The sequence below is a fragment of the Otolemur garnettii genome, unplaced genomic scaffold, assembly GCF_000181295.1.
Source record: "Otolemur garnettii isolate 467f Iridium unplaced genomic scaffold, OtoGar3 scaffold00072, whole genome shotgun sequence".
Taxonomy (NCBI): domain Eukaryota; kingdom Metazoa; phylum Chordata; class Mammalia; order Primates; family Galagidae; genus Otolemur; species Otolemur garnettii.
In genome coordinates, this window is record NW_003852467.1 from 370,660 (window position 1) to 389,446 (window position 18,787).

The 18,787-nt window shown below is 35.6% G+C and overlaps 1 protein-coding gene across 1 annotated transcript in view; it reads left to right on the plus strand.

The window, feature by feature from the left end:
• CFAP47 (cilia and flagella associated protein 47) overlaps positions 1-18,787 on the plus strand; it is a 296,774-nt gene that overhangs the window by 204,932 nt on the left and 73,055 nt on the right. The window contains exons 50-51 of the mRNA XM_012807582.2: positions 349-468; positions 10,552-10,649. Of these exons, the coding sequence (XP_012663036.2) occupies positions 349-468; positions 10,552-10,649 (218 nt within the window). The remainder of the gene's footprint in view (positions 1-348; positions 469-10,551; positions 10,650-18,787) is intronic.

The following is an 18,787-nucleotide window of genomic DNA, read 5'->3' on the forward strand; positions in this document are numbered from 1 at the left end:
AGATTCTCAAGCTGTTGCCCTGGGTAAAGTGCCATGGTGTCATAGCTCACTGCAACCTCCTACTAAGGCTCAAGTGATCTTCTTGCCTCAGTTTTTCTATTTTTAGTAGATATGGGGGTCTCACTTTTGCACAAGCTGGTCTTGAACTCATAAACTCAAGCAGTCCACCTACCTTGGCCTCTTAGAGTGCTAGGATTATAGGCGTGAGCCACCACACCTGGCCCCAGTATCAGTTTTAACTCTGATACTGACATTGGGACTTATAGTAATTTAAATACCTGAAACTGACCCTTAAATTCAGAAAGGTAATCCCTGGTTAATCTAACAACTTGCACCTATTTTTTGTAGGGGCAATTTCCTTTTCCGTTAAAAACAATCAAGATGATTTTCAGGACGAGAAAAATCGAAAATCCTCCTTTCAGAAAACACTAAGAGAACTAGTGAATGATTTTCATGATGAAGACTCAGGTAAATTTATTATGGTAGTTTCATGATCAGTCTGCAGAAGCCCAATCATCATTCATTTCTAAGTGAAATGAATATTTCACATGCATAATTCATATACAAATTTATGTTGTATAAATCTGTAAGAATTTTATTAGATTATTTTAGGATTAACTTTAGGTAGCATACTTTCTGAATTTCTACTGATATTAATACCAATGGTCATAGTATTTTAGTAGGCTGCCTACTTACCCATGAGCGAAAAGCTTTACATATTGTTCTGTTATTAAACAAAAAGTATAACAAACCTCTGATAAAAATGTTAACAAGTGTATTTTTTTAATAACATAATATGCTTTTCTTATTTTAATGTAGAAGATGCTAGCCATCTTCCTCATATACCAAAGAAACTAAATGCTATTGTTTTTCCTTTGTATATTATAAAACCTTATTTGAATGTTGTTAAACACCATATCTTTTTAGTAGAATTTCAAAGGAGAATGAGATGGTGCATAATTAGAATAGTCAGGACAAATATCCTGGAAAAGGGGTAAATGAATTGGTTTTTTGCATGAGTAACAAGGATGTAAGAGGTTACTAGAGAAAACTGGTTCAATGTGAACAAAGTTGTGGAGACAAAGCGGTATAGCAAAGAAGAAATCTTAATGGAATGAATTTATATCAATCAGGATTCTTCAGAGAAACAGAAATCAATGGCATGGATACAGATGTAGATATATTTATGTTTTGTACTTATATAATATATAAATACATTTCTGTATTGTGTGTATACGTATACATCCACACATACAGAGAAAGAGAGAGAAGAGAGATTTTAAAGAATTGGCTAATACCATTAGGGGATCTGAAGAATCCAAAATCTGTAAGGCAAGCCAGCAGGCTAAAATTCAGGTAAGAGTTGAAGGTACGGTCTTGAATCCAAATTCCCCAGGACAGGACATGCAGGCTGGAACCTCAAATAGGGTTTCTATGTTTCAGTTTTGAGTAAGAATTTAAGTAACCTTAGTCTTTGTGATCAGGGCCTTCAAGTAATTGGAGGAGGCTTATCTACATTATGGAGGGTAATCTGCTTTCCTGAAAGTCTACTGAAATATATATATATGTATATATATATATATATAGAGAGAGAGAGAGAGAGAGAGAGAAAGAGAGAGAGAGACAGAGTCTCACTTTGTTACCCTTGGTAGAGCCCTGTGGTGTCACAGCTCACAGCAACCTCCAACTCTTGGGCTTAAGCCATTCTCTTGCCTCAGCCTCCGGAGTAGCTGGCACTATAGGTTTTTTTGTTTTCAACAGACTGGGGCTGGGTGCAGCCCTGGTGCATGTGGCTGGCACCCTACCAACTGAGCTACGGGCGTCACTTACTAATGCAAATATTAATGACATTTTAAAAATAGCTTCATAACAACATGTAGACTGGTGTTTGACCATGCAACTGCTCACCCAAAGCCCAGTCAAGAGGACAAACACAGTTAAGAATGACAGAACTCATGGATTATGAGTGGTATTTAGGCAATATTCAAAATGCTTTAGAAGGGGAAGAGCCTTTAGGACCAGTTAATTCATTCTAATGGTAAACTTGGTTTAAAGCAAAGAGAATTGGGTCTTTTATGGTGTTGATGGTAACAAAGAAAAACCACTAAAGATGGAAAAAATTTCAGAGACTGGCACTGAATGAACATCCTGAAAGAAGAGAATAACAATGGGGATTGATTCTAAAAAATAACAATAATGTTTATTTGTATATTGGTACATAGAAAATTAATAAGGCAGAAATTTTGAAGAAAAAGTTTGGGAAATTATAACAACTAGTGTGGCTTTGTACTCTCTGATATTGATGTGACAGCAAGACATTTACATAGTGATGTTCTGTTGTCAATTAAATCTTTGGAGCTGAGACTAGGTAAAAAACTATAATAAAATTGTCTAAAAAGGTTTAGGGTTTCTTCTATTGAAACTATGCAGATGAGACTAAAGAATAGATGATGCTTATAGATGTATTATGCTAACAGTTAAATCCCTATCAACATAAAGGCAGAAGAACCATGGAGGAAAATCTTTTATATGAAAGTAGAAGTGTTCAGAAAAGTTTGAAAAAAATTAGAATATTATGATATTACATTAATGGACTAATACTGATGTCTAATAAAAAATAGTAAGCTACCTGATGACAGGTTGCAAGACAGATTTAATAGCTAGAAAAAAAATGCATCTAATAACATTACAGGTATCCCAAATTCTTCACACAGACCTTTCCATTCTTTCTATCAGACATGATTAACGTTTCCATTTTCTGTAATAACATGTATTGTTAATACAGACTGCTCTGCAGTATATTTCTTTTCAAATTGGTAACTATTCCAGCTTTCCTCTCAGCAAAGAAATGTAAACAACAACTGCATAAAATAAGAATTTTGAAAAATATTCCAAATAGGGACATATGGAAAATAATGGTGACACCCGGTTATAATGAAAGTCAAGGAAAAAGAGGCAATCTCATACATTATAATGTAAATTTAAATTGATACAAAGTTTTTAAAGAGAACATTTACAATATGTTTAAAAATTTTAAGACTTATTTGTGTCTTTTGATCCAATGATTCTGTGAGGGATTTGTTAGAATAAAATAATCAAAGATATACACAAAATGTTACATACAAAAATGTTCCCTATGTGATCTACTATGTGAAAGCTATAACCCAATTATAGCCCAAGAATATGAGGAAAGGGAGGAGAGGGGAGGGGGGAGGATGGATGGAGGGAGGGTTATTGGTGGGATCGCACTTACAGTACATCTTATGAGGGTACATGTGAAACTTACTAAATGTAGAATATAAATGTCTTAACACAATAACTATGATTCACCAACAAAATGGTGGCCAAGTAGCAGCTTCTGTGTAACTGGGCGCAGTGAGAAGGGGGGAGAAGATTCCAGGTATCTCTGGCTGGTGGGTTTTGACCAAAAGCTGCCCTCTGGTGACCCAGGAAGTCAGTGAGAGACTTTAGGACCCCACAAGGAGGTCAGAAGCAGTGGAAAACCAGCAAATAGCGGGCGCCCGTTTGTTCGCTCGCAGGCTGCCTGCAGCTGTGCCTATAGCAACAGCAAGACTGCAAGCGGGAAGAGCCTTGACTGGGGGCTGTTTTGGTTTGTCTGGACTTGGACACTCCATTGAACTGCTTTGGGAGACATGGGGCCAGTGTGCGGATGACTTTGGGCGCTGTCTGGGGCCCTGGACTGAGCCGCTGAGCCGGTAAGGTGCTGATGTTGTTCATCTGTGGGCTGCCTGCACAGTTTCTATGGGGGAGCTGCCCCTGCATGGTGCAGTGCAGGAACGGCCAGGAGTCCTCGAGTGATCTAGTGACTGAGCTGCCCAAAGGCGGGGCTGTGACGCTGGAGGAGTGAGGAGATCCAGGTGTTTGGCAGATTAACACCCTTGGCCTCAGGGGCATTGAGGGAAACTGGATTTGGTGCATTGGATAAGCAAGCAGCCACATCAGGAGAGACCCTGATAAGTGCTTTCCTTGGAAAGCTTCTGCTTGGCCTAGGCCCACGGCTTTGAGGGTCTTTTAAGTGGGCCAATGAGATATTCGGGCTCCTAAGCCTGCGGGGTCGGTGAAACCAGTTGAGGCCTCTAGTCTCCATTTTGTACAGCTGTATCAAATTTGGGATTAACTTCTCACTCTTCAGAAGATCACCTGTTGCCCAGATAGTATTTACCAAGTTATATATATTGTTTTTTTTTTTTTTGAACTTCAACTTTTCTTCTTCTTCTTCTTCTTTTTTTTGACACTTTTTCTGGTCTAAATACAACCTTCTATTTTTGCCTTCTTTAACAATTTGAATTTTATTTTTGTCAGTGTTTCTGTCTCCTTTTTTTTTTTTTACCTCTCAACTTTATCCTACTAGGGGTTTTTGTTTTTTTGTTATGGTTTGATTTATAGCATTTTGGTCTCTCCTTTCTACCTGATGGAGGTGGAGTACTGTGTCTGAGCCAGCTGGCATAGAGCTGTTGACCTTAAGGTAATCACCCAACCTGGAACCCCCAGAGATTGGGGGTCCTTAAGGGTGGATCATAATACCCTACTATACACCTATGCTATTCTTGTCTTTTTCTTTTGGTGTCTTTCTTTTTTTGTTAATATTTCCTTTTACTCACCCCTTCTTCTTTCTCTCTCTCTCTTTCTTTTTCTTTTTTAATATCTTTTTTCCCTTCTTGCTCCTCAATCTTCTCATCCTTCTGGTCTTGTACCAAAAGGACTCATTAAAATTTTAGGCCAATAACATAGTAACTTAGAATAAGAAGAAGTGAAAGGAAAATTAGAGTAAGGAAACAGATATAAGAAAGCACTCATGAAGAAGAATCAGCAGAAAAATCCTGACAACATGAAATGCCAGTCCAGAGTAACCCCTTCTAGGGATCACAAGGTAGCTACAGCAGAGGATTCCTCCTATAAGGAAATGTTAGAAATGACAGAAGGGGAATTTGGAATACATGTGTTGAAAATAATGAAGGAAATTGCTGAGAAAGTGGAAAACAATCAAAAAATAATGAAAGAAATTGCTGAGAAAGTGGATAATAACCAGAAGGAAATTCAAAAACAGTATCAAATAAGAGATCAACAATACGAAGAATACAGAAAGGACATAACAGAGTTGAAGGAACTGAAGCAGTCAATCAGAGACATCAAAGATGCAATAGAAAGTATTAGTAATAGATTAGACCACACCAAAGAAAGAATCTCTGAGCTAGAAGATAAATCCCTTGAGATAACCCAAATTGTTAAAGTGGCTGAAAAGAAGAGAGAAATAGCAGAATGCTCGTTGATAGAATTGTGGGACACTATGAAGCAGTCCAATATACGAGTTATAGGTATCCCTGAAGGGGAAGAAGAATGTCCCAGAGGAATGGAAGCCATTCTAGAGACTACTATAAATGAAAACTTCCCTAATATTACCCAAGATTCCAGCATACCCCTTTTTGAGGGATATCGGTCCCCTGGTCGCCTTAACTCAAATAGACCTTCCCCAAGGCATATTGTAATGAATTTATCTAAAGTCAAGTCAAAAGAAAAGATTTTGCAGGCTGCCAAGAGTAAGTGCCAACTGACTTATAGGGGCAAACCTATAAAGGTGACCACGGACTTCTCTAATGAAACTTTTCAAGCTAGAAGACAATGGTCACCTATCTTTAACCTACTTAAACAGAACAATTTGCAACCCAGAATTCTATATCCCACTAAGTTAAGCTTCAAAACTGAAGGAGAATATAAAACTTTTATTGATATGCAAACACTGAGGAAATTTGTCTCAACAAGACCAGCTTTACAGGAAATATTTCAACCTATCCTACACACTGACCATCATAATGGACCTTCAGCAAACACCCAGAAATTAAAGGACAGAACCTAGTTTTCACAATGAAGCAAATGACAAAACTAAGCAATGGACTTTCACAAAATAAGATGAATAGAATGCGACCACACTTGTCAGTTATCTCAATAAATGTCAATGGCTTGAACTCCCCACTCAAGAGCATAGATTGACTGATTGGATTAAGAAACACAAGCCATCTATTTGCTGTCTGCAGGAAACACACCTCACATCAAAAGACAAATTAAAACTCAGAGTTAAGGGTTGGAAATCAATTTTTCAGGTGAATGGAAGTCAGAAGAAAAAAGGGGTTGTGATCTTATTTTAAGACACATGTGAGTTTAAAGCAACTAAAGTTACAAAGGACAATGATGGGCACTTCATATTGGTCAAGGGGAAAAATACAACAAGAAGACATTTCAATTCTAAATATTTATGCACCTAATTTAAATGCTCCCAGATTCTTGAAACAGGCCTTACTTAGTCTGAGCAACACGATATCTTATAAACAGTATAATAACAGGGAACTTTAACTCCCCTCTCTCAGAGATGGACAGATCTTCTAAACAGAAAATAAACAAAGATCTTAGAGACTTAAATGAGACCTTAGAACATCTGTGCCTGATAGACATGTATAGAACACTCCATCCCAAAGATAAAGAATATACATTCTTCTCATCATCCCATGGAACATTCTCTAAATTTGATCATATCCTTGGACATAAAGCAAACCTCAATAGAATCAAAAGAATTGAAATTCTACCTTGCATCTTTTCAGATCTTAAGGCACTAAAAGTGGAACTCAACTCCAGCAATAACGCCCAGCCTCACACAAAGGCATGGAAGTTAAACAACCTTATGCTGAATGATAGCTGGGTGCCGGAAGAAATTAAAAAGGAAATTAGTAACTTCCTTGATCATAACAACAATGAAGACAAAAGCTGCCAGAATCTATGGGATACAGCAAAAGCAGTACTGAGAGGAAAATTTATCATTTTAGAAGCCTACATTCGAAAATCAGAAAGTGAGTGTATCAGCAAACTCACAGGCCATTTGATAGAATTGGAAAAAGAACAATCTAAGCCTAAACCTAGCAGAAGAAAAGAAATATCCAAAATTAAATCAGAGATTAATGAAATTAAAAATAAAAGAATCATTCAGAAAATTAATGAAACAAGGAGTTGGTTTTTTGAAAAAATTAATAAAATAGATAAAACTTTGGCCAGACTAGAAATAAAAAAGTAAAATCTCTAGTAACCTCAATCAGAAATGATAAAGGGGAAATAACAACTGATGCCACAGAGATACAAGAGATTATCTCTGAATACTACCAGAAACTTTATGCCCAGAAATTTGACAATGTGAAGGAAATGGATCAATATTTGGAATCACACCCTCTCCCTAAACTTAGCCCGGATGAAATAGATCCCCTGAACAGACTGATTTCAAGCACTGAGATTAAAGAAACAATAAAAAATCTTTCACAATAACTAAGAAAATGCCATGAAGGCTATGTTAACCAATTTGATGAAAATATTTCAAATTGTAAATAAAACCAGCACATTATACCCCATGACTGCATTAATGTACACAGAGATGATTTAATAAAAAAAGGGAAAAAATTTAATAGTGAATATTTTCTGAATAATGTAAATCTGTATATTTATATATACACATGAATATTTCAATTATATATAATATGTACATTCCAATGTATTTGCTTATATATATATGTCTATTGAAATTTTAATTCTGGAATTTTATATAAAAATATTAAGTAGTTTTTTTGGTCATAATGTTATGAATAACTTTTTAACTTCATTTTTATTAAATCATAACTGTATATACATTTATGGGGTACAATGTGATGATTTGATATGCAACGTGGAATGTTTAAATCAAACTGATTAACATAACTATCACCTCACTTACTTATTTTATGTGGTAAGATATTTATAACATACTCTTAGTTGTTTTGAAATATACCCTTGCATTGAGCACATTAGTTGAGATGCCACCAAATACCCTTTCTCCACTTGCCTACCCTCTCTCTCTTCCTCCTCTTCCCTCCTTCTTTCTGGACTAGATTTGTATTTTATCATTAATGACTTTTATCTTCTTTCTAATTTTCAGGAATTTCTAAAATTTTTATGGCAAATGTTGATTTTATAATTAGAAAAAATTTACATGTTTAAGTCTTAGATTTGAATAATGTTTAATAATTATTTTTGTTGCTCTCATTAATAAATCATTCACTAATCACACTCTAATCAATAAATTTATAGTGACATGTTTGACACTCTAGGAATTAAATCAGCCATATCACGACACTGCCACATGTGATAGTCACAGCAATTACAAATCGTAGGTGTTATTATCTCTGTGATAGTTAATTTTATGTGTCAACTTGGCTGGGCCAAGATATTTGGTCAAATTTATTCTGAATGTTTCTGCAAATTGTTTTTGGATGAGATTCACATTTTAAATATTGGACTTTGAGTAAAGCAGATTACCAAAATGTGCTTGGGCCTTATCCAATTGATGAAGATCTTAATAAAACAAAAGGTGATCTATCTTATCCTGCAGATTTTGAATACTAAGCCTCCACAGTTGTGTAAGCCAATTTGTTAAAATCTTAAAATCTCTCTGTCTCTCTCTCTCTTTCTCTCTCTCTCTCTCCCTCTCTCTCTCACACACATACACATACAACCAGTTGGTTCTGTCCTTCTGGAGATCCCTTACTAATACAGCCCCCATCCCTAGATGGGCTGACTATTGAGTTACTTTGCCAGAGATCACAAGGTAATGATGGTCGTGTTGGGATTCAAATCTTGATTTTCTTACCCTGAGCAATTCAATTGTTCTTTGTATTAACCCAGAGTTATGAAACAGTCTCCTTAGTTATAGATACTGTTTCTCCCCAGAAATATTTTCTCTTTGCATTCATTGTGAGGGCTAAAACATGAGAATGATACAGATGAAATAAACTGGAGATGCCTAAAAGGAGAAACACTTTTCATTTTAAGAACTTTGGTTGGCTCGGTGCCTATGGCTCAAGTGGCTAAGGCACCAGCCACATACACCTAAGGTGGCGGGTTTGAATCCCTAGCCTGGGCCCGCCAAACAACAATGATGGCTGCAACCAAAAAATGGCTGGGCATTGTGGCGGCGCCTATAGTCCCAGCTACTTGGGAGGCTGAAGCAGGAGACTCGCTTGAGCCCAGGAGTTGGAGGTTGCTGTGAGCTGTGATGCCATGGCACTCTACCCAGGGGGATAGCTTGAGGCTCCGTCTACAAATAAATAAATAAATAAATAAATAAAAAATAAAATGTGGAGGTACATTTTCCCTTAAGAACTCCTCACAGGGTTGGAATAAGAACTCATTGGATCTCCTCTCTTTCTTCTTCTCACTAGGTGTTTGCTCTGAATCTCTGAATTGTTCTCACATTCACTAACTTATGTGTTTGTTAATACCTAGACTATTCTAATAAGATAGAATATAGTATAATACAATATGATATGGAAGAGTGCAGTGCAGTAAAGTGCAATGCCACAAAATACAACCAAAATGGGGTGGCGCCTGTGTTTCAAGGAGAAGGGTGCTGGCTCCATATACTGGAGGTGGTGGGTTCAAACCTGACCCCAGCCAAAAACTGCAAAAAACCCAAACAAACAGAAAAAAAAATACAACCAAATGCAGTACTACTCAATGCCATTCATTGTTACACAATGCCATATAATACAATGCAAAACATATATTCACAGGGAAGATATTCAAAAAAGGGAGATAATGAGAATTCTACCAGTTTGGGCCCCTGTTTTTAATAGATGAGGAAATTTCAGCTGAACAAAATTAGCAATTTATCTAAATATGTTAATGTAGCATAACAGTTGTTGAAATCTTTTAAATATGACAATACTGATGTAAATATGCATACAATTTATTGAAACTGAAGAACATTTTAAACCATCAACTAGTTCCACACTGGTACACAAAAGAATATCTAATTTGAGAGCCAAAAAGATAAGACAAAATCAGAGAATGAAAGGGAGATTTGATGCAAGTATAAAATCCCTCAATGCAGGGCCTCTATGGTTGATCAGGGTTCCCCATTTCAGGGCAAACAGGTATAACTTTGGATATCACCAGGAGCATGTTGCCTTTTGTTAAAAAAAAAAAAATCAGGAAACTAGGTATAAATATCATTGTCTTACTATTTTCCAACTTTTCTTGGGCTAAATTTTTAGAATCTTTTTTCACACTCCCAAGAAACCTGAAATCTCATATCTCTGACTTTCTCCTTATACTAGATTCTAATGGTCCTGGAAAATGTACCATTGTGAATGGTGATGATCTTTAGGTGTTTTTTATGTGCAAATATGTGTTTTCACAATTAAGGAGAAAAAGATTGGCCATTTCTTTTTGCAACATTGATTCTTAACTTAGAAGTAAAATGTTTGTCTGTAGGCTTATTTTAGTGGGGAACTTAATGAGATTCTGGGGCACTCACAGGGACAGAAGATTTTTACAGGAGCGTCTGCTAACAGTGATGAAAGCAGCTTCTCTCACCCTTCTCTCAGATCTCTTGAAATAAGAAGTTCATTAAAAATGTTTGAAAATGATGTTTGTTCATGATTCCCAAAAGCTTATGTTAAATATGGTATTCTAAAGTCTATATTAAAGAAGTGTTGTGTTTTTTTTTTTTTTTTTCAGATGATAGTACTGGAAGTTTAAGGGTCTGGTATTCTCTTGAGATCCATAGCTCTCCTGGACCACCCATTAAAATTATTGAGATGGAGTGTGTGGCTTTGGTAAGCTCCCATTAAATGTTCATACACTGTCATTTTTCCAACAGTTAGAGCTTTTGTTATATACTAAATCACTATCCTTACAAACATCCATATCAAATGAGCATATTGAGATAAATAAATCACAGCAATTTTATTTTTAAATTCAGTACTATAGACCTTAAGTGCTTTTGGAAAACACCTTCAGTTATATGGCATCTTAATAGTGACTGGACTGATTACCATATTTTCAGCAGTTACCCGAACAAACTTAATCTTAGTCTACATGCTTGTTCTCATCTACAGGAAACAAATAGGCAGCAATGGGTAGCACTGATTCTTCCTGTCTCTACAATAGGCCTTTCAATTGGAAACACATTTGTAACAATGGGGATATATTTGGGATTTTAAGAAGTGGTGACTAAGAATAGGATTGTCTGTTTTTCTTGCATTATTAAAGTGCTGCTAAATTCATATCCAAGATTATTTCATAAAGTTAAATATTGAGAATTGTAGTTTAAAGGAAACATAAGGACAATATAAATTACAATTAATAATGTTTTAAGTACACTTTATTCCCTTTTTTCTACTCAAATATTTAAATTGATAATAATTGAAGAATCTTATTTTTATTTTTAAATATTCAGATAGATTTCTCCATATTGATTATTTAGAATTCTGAACTCTGGGTTCCAATAAATACAAAGTAAGAAGAGATTTAAAATAAGTCTCTAACTTCATTATATGCCCACCTGGTTTGTGGGTGAATCTCCACTTTGGCATACAAAATGATGGATAAATATTTAAATGCATTCAACTCTAGATTGAAAAAACAACCATTACCTTGTAAGTGGAAAAGTATTTAATATAATGATAATAGAATCATTTTATGCAATGATAATGTCCCATTTCTATTACCTGGTTATCACTGCAGCATAAAATCTTTCATAAAGTTTATTTTTAAATGACAGAATTTTAATAACACAACCTCGTGCTATGGAAAGTAACTTCTGAATTAAAATTTATATGCTTAATCAGGATATAGGAGGGAAAAAAATTGAAAATGGGCCTTGAATAAATTGGGAGCATGAATCCACACCTCAGAAAAGGGGACATTGTCTTTCTTATTAACTATATATTTAAAATAGGAATAGAGATGAGTTGAGATATGCAACACAAACTTGCAGAAATAGAGGCGACTCTGAAGTCACTTTTAGGTAAACAACTGTTGCATTGTCTCATTAAACTGTCCATAACATGCTTTTTTTCTGTAAGACTGAATAGCCTTCCAACAAAGTTCTGATAGAAATTGAGATTTTTGTATTTCTCAACGTTGGTAAAGATTGTAACAAAGGTTGAGAAACACCCCCCCCCCCAATCTGGGTAGTTTATGTGGATATGTAAGAAGACTGAACAAAAAATAAAAATAAGCAACCACCTGTCTCTTTTAATGAAACCTTTCAAATATGTTATCATTTTGAAATTAAGATTTGTATATGCCCTTTCAGGAATATATTATTTTCATAATTAATGTATTTTCAAATAATAGCCCTTGCCTATTTTCCATAAAGGACTTTCCCTTCTTTATGCAGTAAATGTCATTATTATAACATAATTCTACTTCCGTTTGTACTGATTTTCTATTTAGTTTTTAATTCAAATCTTTCTTTGTTGTGGTACCACAGTGGAATTCTCATCTTAGGCACATGTATATTTCTGATTGCTATCAATTATAACATTGCTTTTATTTTTCATTATGAATAATTAACATAGTTATTTCATAAGACACTTAAATAATATATTTTCACATCTACTTAGATGAAAATGCAATTCTTCAGTATTCATTCTATTAAGTAGTTATAAATTATAATGCAGGAATAAAACATCTTATCGCTATCAGCTGCTAGATTACTCCCTTTGTTATATAGGAAAGTTTGCTGTATTAATTAAATATTAACTTTCAACTGAGGTTGGTGGAGAAGGGGAGTCTTTTGGACTAACTCTACCCATATAAACTGCCAGTAATAGTGATGTTGTTGCCAAGTTATTAAGTTTTCCAATCTTTTCAATAGTAATTGTCTAAGGTAAAAAAGTTATGCCCTTTTTATTTATCAAACATGAAGATTTATTTGGTAGAGATGGTATGGTTTCTTTTAAATAACCTATAGGTTGCAACATCTGTTCATTTCTTAAAGATGATGCTTCTGAATACTTTCAAAAGTACACTAAAATTGTCCTCCCATACCTACTACATCCTAGTATTTTTTTATTACATTGACTACTTTGCCGAATCTTTTGAGAAATACTTTATTTAAACCTTAAGTCTTCAGATGTGGTGATGGAGCATTCAAGCTACCAAGTCGCCTCTGATTTACCGCCTATATGCATGTCAGCTTTTATTACTTTCCACCCACTATTCACATTTTTCCTAACGATGAATGAATAATCAAAATCCCTCTAGAATAGTGTTCACATAAGCAGTATTTACAATACCTCAAGACACATACATTTTGTTACTTTTACTGCAGGTTCCAATAAAAAAAGGTAATGTTTTCAGTAAACAACTCATTAGTAGTCCATTCTCTGTTGATGTAAAATATGTAGCATTTTCTTTGGCAATTTTACCACAAAATATCTGCTGTTCCGTTTTATTTGAACTCAAAAATCTCTCTTCTTTCATATAGTTTGGCTATAGGAGAATAATGAGGGTAACCCACTATATTTCCCCTAACACCTAATAACTCCAATATATAGCACTGAGCTATAAATATTTTCTAGAAACAGAACTTAAGTATATGAACAACACCTTATGTGCTTTAATTTTTATTTATTTTTGAGACAGAGTCTCACTTTGGTGCCCTTAGTAGAGTGCAATGGCAACATAACTCACAGTAACTCTAACTCTTGGGCTCACAAGATCCTCTTCCCTCAGCCTCCAGAGTAGCTAGGACTACAGGCACCTGCCACAACATCTGGCTATTTTAAGAGACAGGGTCTTGCTCTTGCTCAAGCTGGTATTGAACTCCTGAGCTTAAGCAATCCATCTGCCTCAGCCTCCCAGAGTACTGGGATTACAGGCGTGAGTCACTGCACCAGGCCGAAACCATCTAATTTAGAGGACATTTGCTACCAGATTCCTTGCCCACATCCCAGACAGAGGCCAATATACTGAGACAGCAGTTCTCTGTTGCAGCAGAGAAAGAATTTAATATTGCAACATGCTGGGTGAGGAGATGGGAGAAATTCCTCAAATTTATCTCTTTGTGAATTTGGGGGCTAAGATTTTTGGACTCTAGAATTGGGTCTACTGATAGCTGGGGATGAACTCAGAAAGTAGGTTGGGAAGCAGAAATTATCTTCTTGGCTGAGATAATTTCTGGGCAGAGGGTTGTAGGTCCTGTTGGAACAGTTCCCATGTCTGAGCATTGGTTAAGTTGACAGCAGTTGGTCACCCCCAAATGCAGAGTCTTGAAGATATTTCACAGACTAGTCTTAGGTTTTGCAATAGTAATGTTGTCTATAGAAGCGGTTGAGGATATCACAAATATTGCCCCTGTTAATGACAGATGAATTTTAAGCAGTTAAAATAGTAGGCAAATTAGGGAACAATGGCTGGTTAACTTATAGCTATGTCTATACTTCTGTACCTAATTCCTGTCTCATAACTTTGTCCTATTTTAATATACATAGTTTCACATTTGTAGACAAGTTCAAATCTTGCACAATGCATCAAAAAGTTGATTTTAAAAGCATATCTCACTTTGGAAATTGTGAGAGGTGAAGTTATGACCATTTGAGATATCTCTGTATTCCTAAGTGAAAAAGTGTTCAGGGAAGGGAAAGGAAGAAATCAAGTAAGAAAATCTTATCTCCCTATTCCTTTTTATGTAAGTCTTTAAGTTAAGAGTATGTTAATTAGTTGAAATAGACATCCCAGCTATCTGAAATATCATTACTTTGATGAAAAGTCAGAAAAAATACCAAAGAGTGAAGAATTTTTTGGATGTCTCTTCTGAGGAACTATTCCTTTCTATGCCTTCTTGCATAAATTCAAGAGAACAACTGACTGAATGTAACCTTGGACTCATTCATGCAAGTCTAAACTTGGCAAGCAACACTCTAAAAAGGCAAATATCCACTCACTGTGTCAAGAATTCCTGCACACTAGTTCTTTAAAGCATGTCTGCTGTGTCTAAGCACTGCTATATTAACTTGAGACAGATACTTTTCAAAATGGCTTGCATACACAGTAATTCAGAGTAAACATTTAAATAATGTACCCACATATGTTTATGCGTGTATGAACATGTGTCTATAAACACGTACTATTTAATATGGAGAGAGAGAGAATCTTAAACAGTTAAGCAGAAGGGTACTTTCTAGGGATGTGCCTCTGCAATTATTATATTTCTATTTGCCAAAGCCTTTTTCTTTTTAGTTTTCTTTTTCCCATCAAGGCTATGGAATATGTCTGAATACAAAAGAAGGAAAATGATTTTCCAGTGACTTCTGAATTTTCCACAGGTCTTAGGTGCCTTTTAATGCATCCTTAACCCACATCTCCCCCAACCCAATATGAGCAATCTAATCCACTTTGATTGCACTTCTGCCTTCTGTATATTTCAGGTTAGATGGTGGAAGATTGAGGATGGGAGGAATAATGAGGCGTAACTTCTGTAGACACAGCATTGTGCAGCTGGTGGTGGCAGAGGAATGACAATGGCTTGTCTAATGACAGCTGGCTACCTGGTTCCTGGGTTCTGAACTACTAGCACTGACTTTTCAATTTAGGAAATGAGTGAGATAGATTATAGTTATCACTTCGTTGCATGGAATTACGTGGTACATCCAAAATACCTGTTAGTTCAGGAAATGTACTGACTTGATACTGTTTTAAAGTTGAAATTGAAGAAAATTAAAATTGAAGATTTCCTCAATAATATGGCTTACTTAAATTAACATTATTGTGTGTTTTGAACCGCAGAAATAATCCTCTTATAATGAAATCATGATTATCTTCTGAAAGAGAATACAGTGAAAATACCTCCTGCGAGTGCATATTGAATTGTCATTGACTCAATTAAGCTTTTATGGGCAAAAACATAATCTTTATTTTACCTTGACCTAGTGAGAAATGATGAAGTTTTTAGTGCACTCAGTGAATTAAAGGTTTCCCCTTGGAGTAAGTGTAAACAGCAACCAAGTGACAGAGTTAACCAAGTGTCAAAGTGGTAAGACTGATGAAGTCCTTCTCCCACCTGAAAACTATTGTCTTCACCCATAACTTTCAAATAAGAAGGCAGCCTTGGTTTATTTGAGATTTTTTTAACTCTCTCTGAGTCGTATTTTCACATATCTGCTTTATTATTTAGTTAAATGCTGTGATTACCCAGAATAACTGACATATTAAGAATTAGATGTACATACAAATACTAAATTCTCTCATAAATTGCACATTTTATTCTTTAAGAAATATCTGTTGTCTCTGATATCTCTAGTGCTGTTCTAGATCACAGAGAACTGTGATGAACAATTTAAGCAAGGACCTTATTTTGCATAGAGCTAAGTTTCTAGTGGAGTTAGAAAACAAAATAATTGGCTGGAATATTTCTTCAGAAGTTTTTCTGTTGTCTTAGATTTTCAAGTGAAGTCACACACCATAGAAAATTCTATTTCTTTGTTATGAAAGGCATTGCCATGCCACTTAGATTCTCTATTTTTTTACTCTATTTTTTACTTTTTGCTATATCTCACTGATGTAGCCAATAAGTCTAAGGCCTGTGATGACATAACACAAATTTTTAATTATTATAACAGTCTGGTATGTGTGTTTCTTGTGCATACGTGATGTTTTCCATGTTATGATTCAGGGACCCAGGCTCCTTCCATCTTGTGATTCCTTTATCTTTTAGGGATATCCCATGTATAGTTGGAAAAAGAGAATACAGGGAAATAAGTGTCTTGGCACAGAGGTAATACACAATTTCCTCTCACATACAATCGGAGAAAACTAGTGACACAGCTACACCTTGGTGCAAGAGGGTCTGGGGAATGTAATCTCTAATTGGACAGATGCTTCCCAGTGACGTCTTCATACTAGGAAGGGGAAGCACTGAATTTTAGTGCAGAGATGATATTTCTGGCATATCAAGTGACATGTTTAGCTTATTAACACTTCCAGCCCATGTGTGTGATAGCCAGAACAGAGAGACAGTGAGAGCTGCTTCTTTAAGGAGAGGAAGCTGATAGTTTCATGATCCTGGCTTCTGTTGAGTTCCTGTCAACAGAATGGACCACAGAGAAAGGGAAATAGCCAGAGACAGAGCAAGATGCATTTCCACTGACATGAAAAAAATAAGACCTTGTGGGTCAAAGTGAATTCAACTCCATAGAAGGAAGGTGAGCTTGGGCTGATTTGAAGGGCTAGCTCCCAATACATTCTGATAGGGTGAGAAGACCCCAAGAAAAAGAGGCTACATAGGCAAGATAGAGAAGAGAGAAGGTACCTATTTAGTCACCTGGAGAAGATCAACCAGCACAATTAAGTAAATGGCTTTTTTTCTGTTACCTGTCATCCTGCCTCATCCTGCGACCTGAAAGAGCCATATTAGTACCATGATCTATGAGGAAAGGAAGTTGGAGCAAGGGATTGGAAAGAACAAGGCTGTGTTTATCTTCGCCTGAGGGTGAGGATGGGGTGCCAAGGAGGGAGAGTCAGGACAAGCCTTCAGCTGCATGTGAGATGAAAGTGCTGATTGATTTTGGGTTTCTGTAAATACCTCAAAATGAGACTCTTCTAGCACTGGGAACCCTCCTGATATAACAACAGGGGGTGAAGAAAGACAGATCCTTCACTGATCTCAACTTACCAGATTACACTCCACCAAGTTTAGTTCATTGGCTACACCTGTTATGGTGACAATAGATGACTGAGATAATTTAGACAGTGATAATTCTATGAACAAAGATAGTCCAGAGTGATACAGAAGGGGGCTTGAAACTGGAGCAGTGCACCTGGCTAGAGATACTAGCAAGCAAAAAGACTAGAGGGCAAAAGCCCTCCAGGCAAAATGAGCTTGTTGGGAAGGGACCCAGCAGGAAGGAGCCCAGGCAGTCCAGGAGCAGAGAAGAGGTTTGAGAGGCTGGAGTTCAGACAGAAAAACTTGGGCTTGGTGACTTGCGATCAGAGGTGCTGGCAGGGCCAGATCTTGTAGGGTTTTAAGGCAAGAGGAGAGATTTTAGTCTACTTGCAGTTTAGCCATTAGGGTATATAAAGAAGGCAATGAATAATCTGATGTAATTTATGTTTTTAAACCTCTCAAAATGTTCCTTCTATTGTAAGAAAATAAATATATAAATTATATGTAAACACTAAAAATATTTGGTATTTATTTTAAAATGTAGATAGATATCCAAATTTCCTCTGGAAATATTTATAACTTGCAAAATTCAGTAAACTTATTTATACAGATTTTAAAATACTGTTCCAATCTGATATGAACATTTTCATTCTTTCATTATTCTAAATTCCAGGATCTTGGGAATGCCCTTCCTGTTTTAAAATTGTTACTTATTTCACAGGATTAAATATGCAAAAGTTAGTCCTTTTATTGATTCAAAGGAACCTGAGAAATACAAACAATTTATTTAAGCAGCCAGCATGTTGGCATAATAGTTCTTAAGTACAAGCAAGAGAAAAATATAGGATATCTTATAAAGGGTTGTTATTCATCATTGAATCTATAAGTTCATTTGGTGATGAAAGACAGCTTTAGAGGTCATCATGTGCAGTGACTACTATTTTACTTGAATTTCAAAAAAGTAAAGAACAGTCAAAACTGATTTATGTTTAAATCTAAACAAAAATTTACCTTAAAAGCCTGCTCATCAGATTGTTATTTGGAATATGGATACTAGCCAAATGTTTCAATCTTTTTTATACATATAATATTCACAGAAAATAAGCTGACTTTATACTTCTTGTTGAGTATGAGCTATTTATCATAAAATGGAACAGGGAGGTGGCATGACATCTTAAACAATGAGATAGTTAATCAATTTTGTAGATGTAATTTTATCTGTTTTATTTTTATGTTATTTGCTCAAAATGGTTATGCTTTTTGGAATTATGTAGATAACATAAAGGAGATATTCTAGGAAAA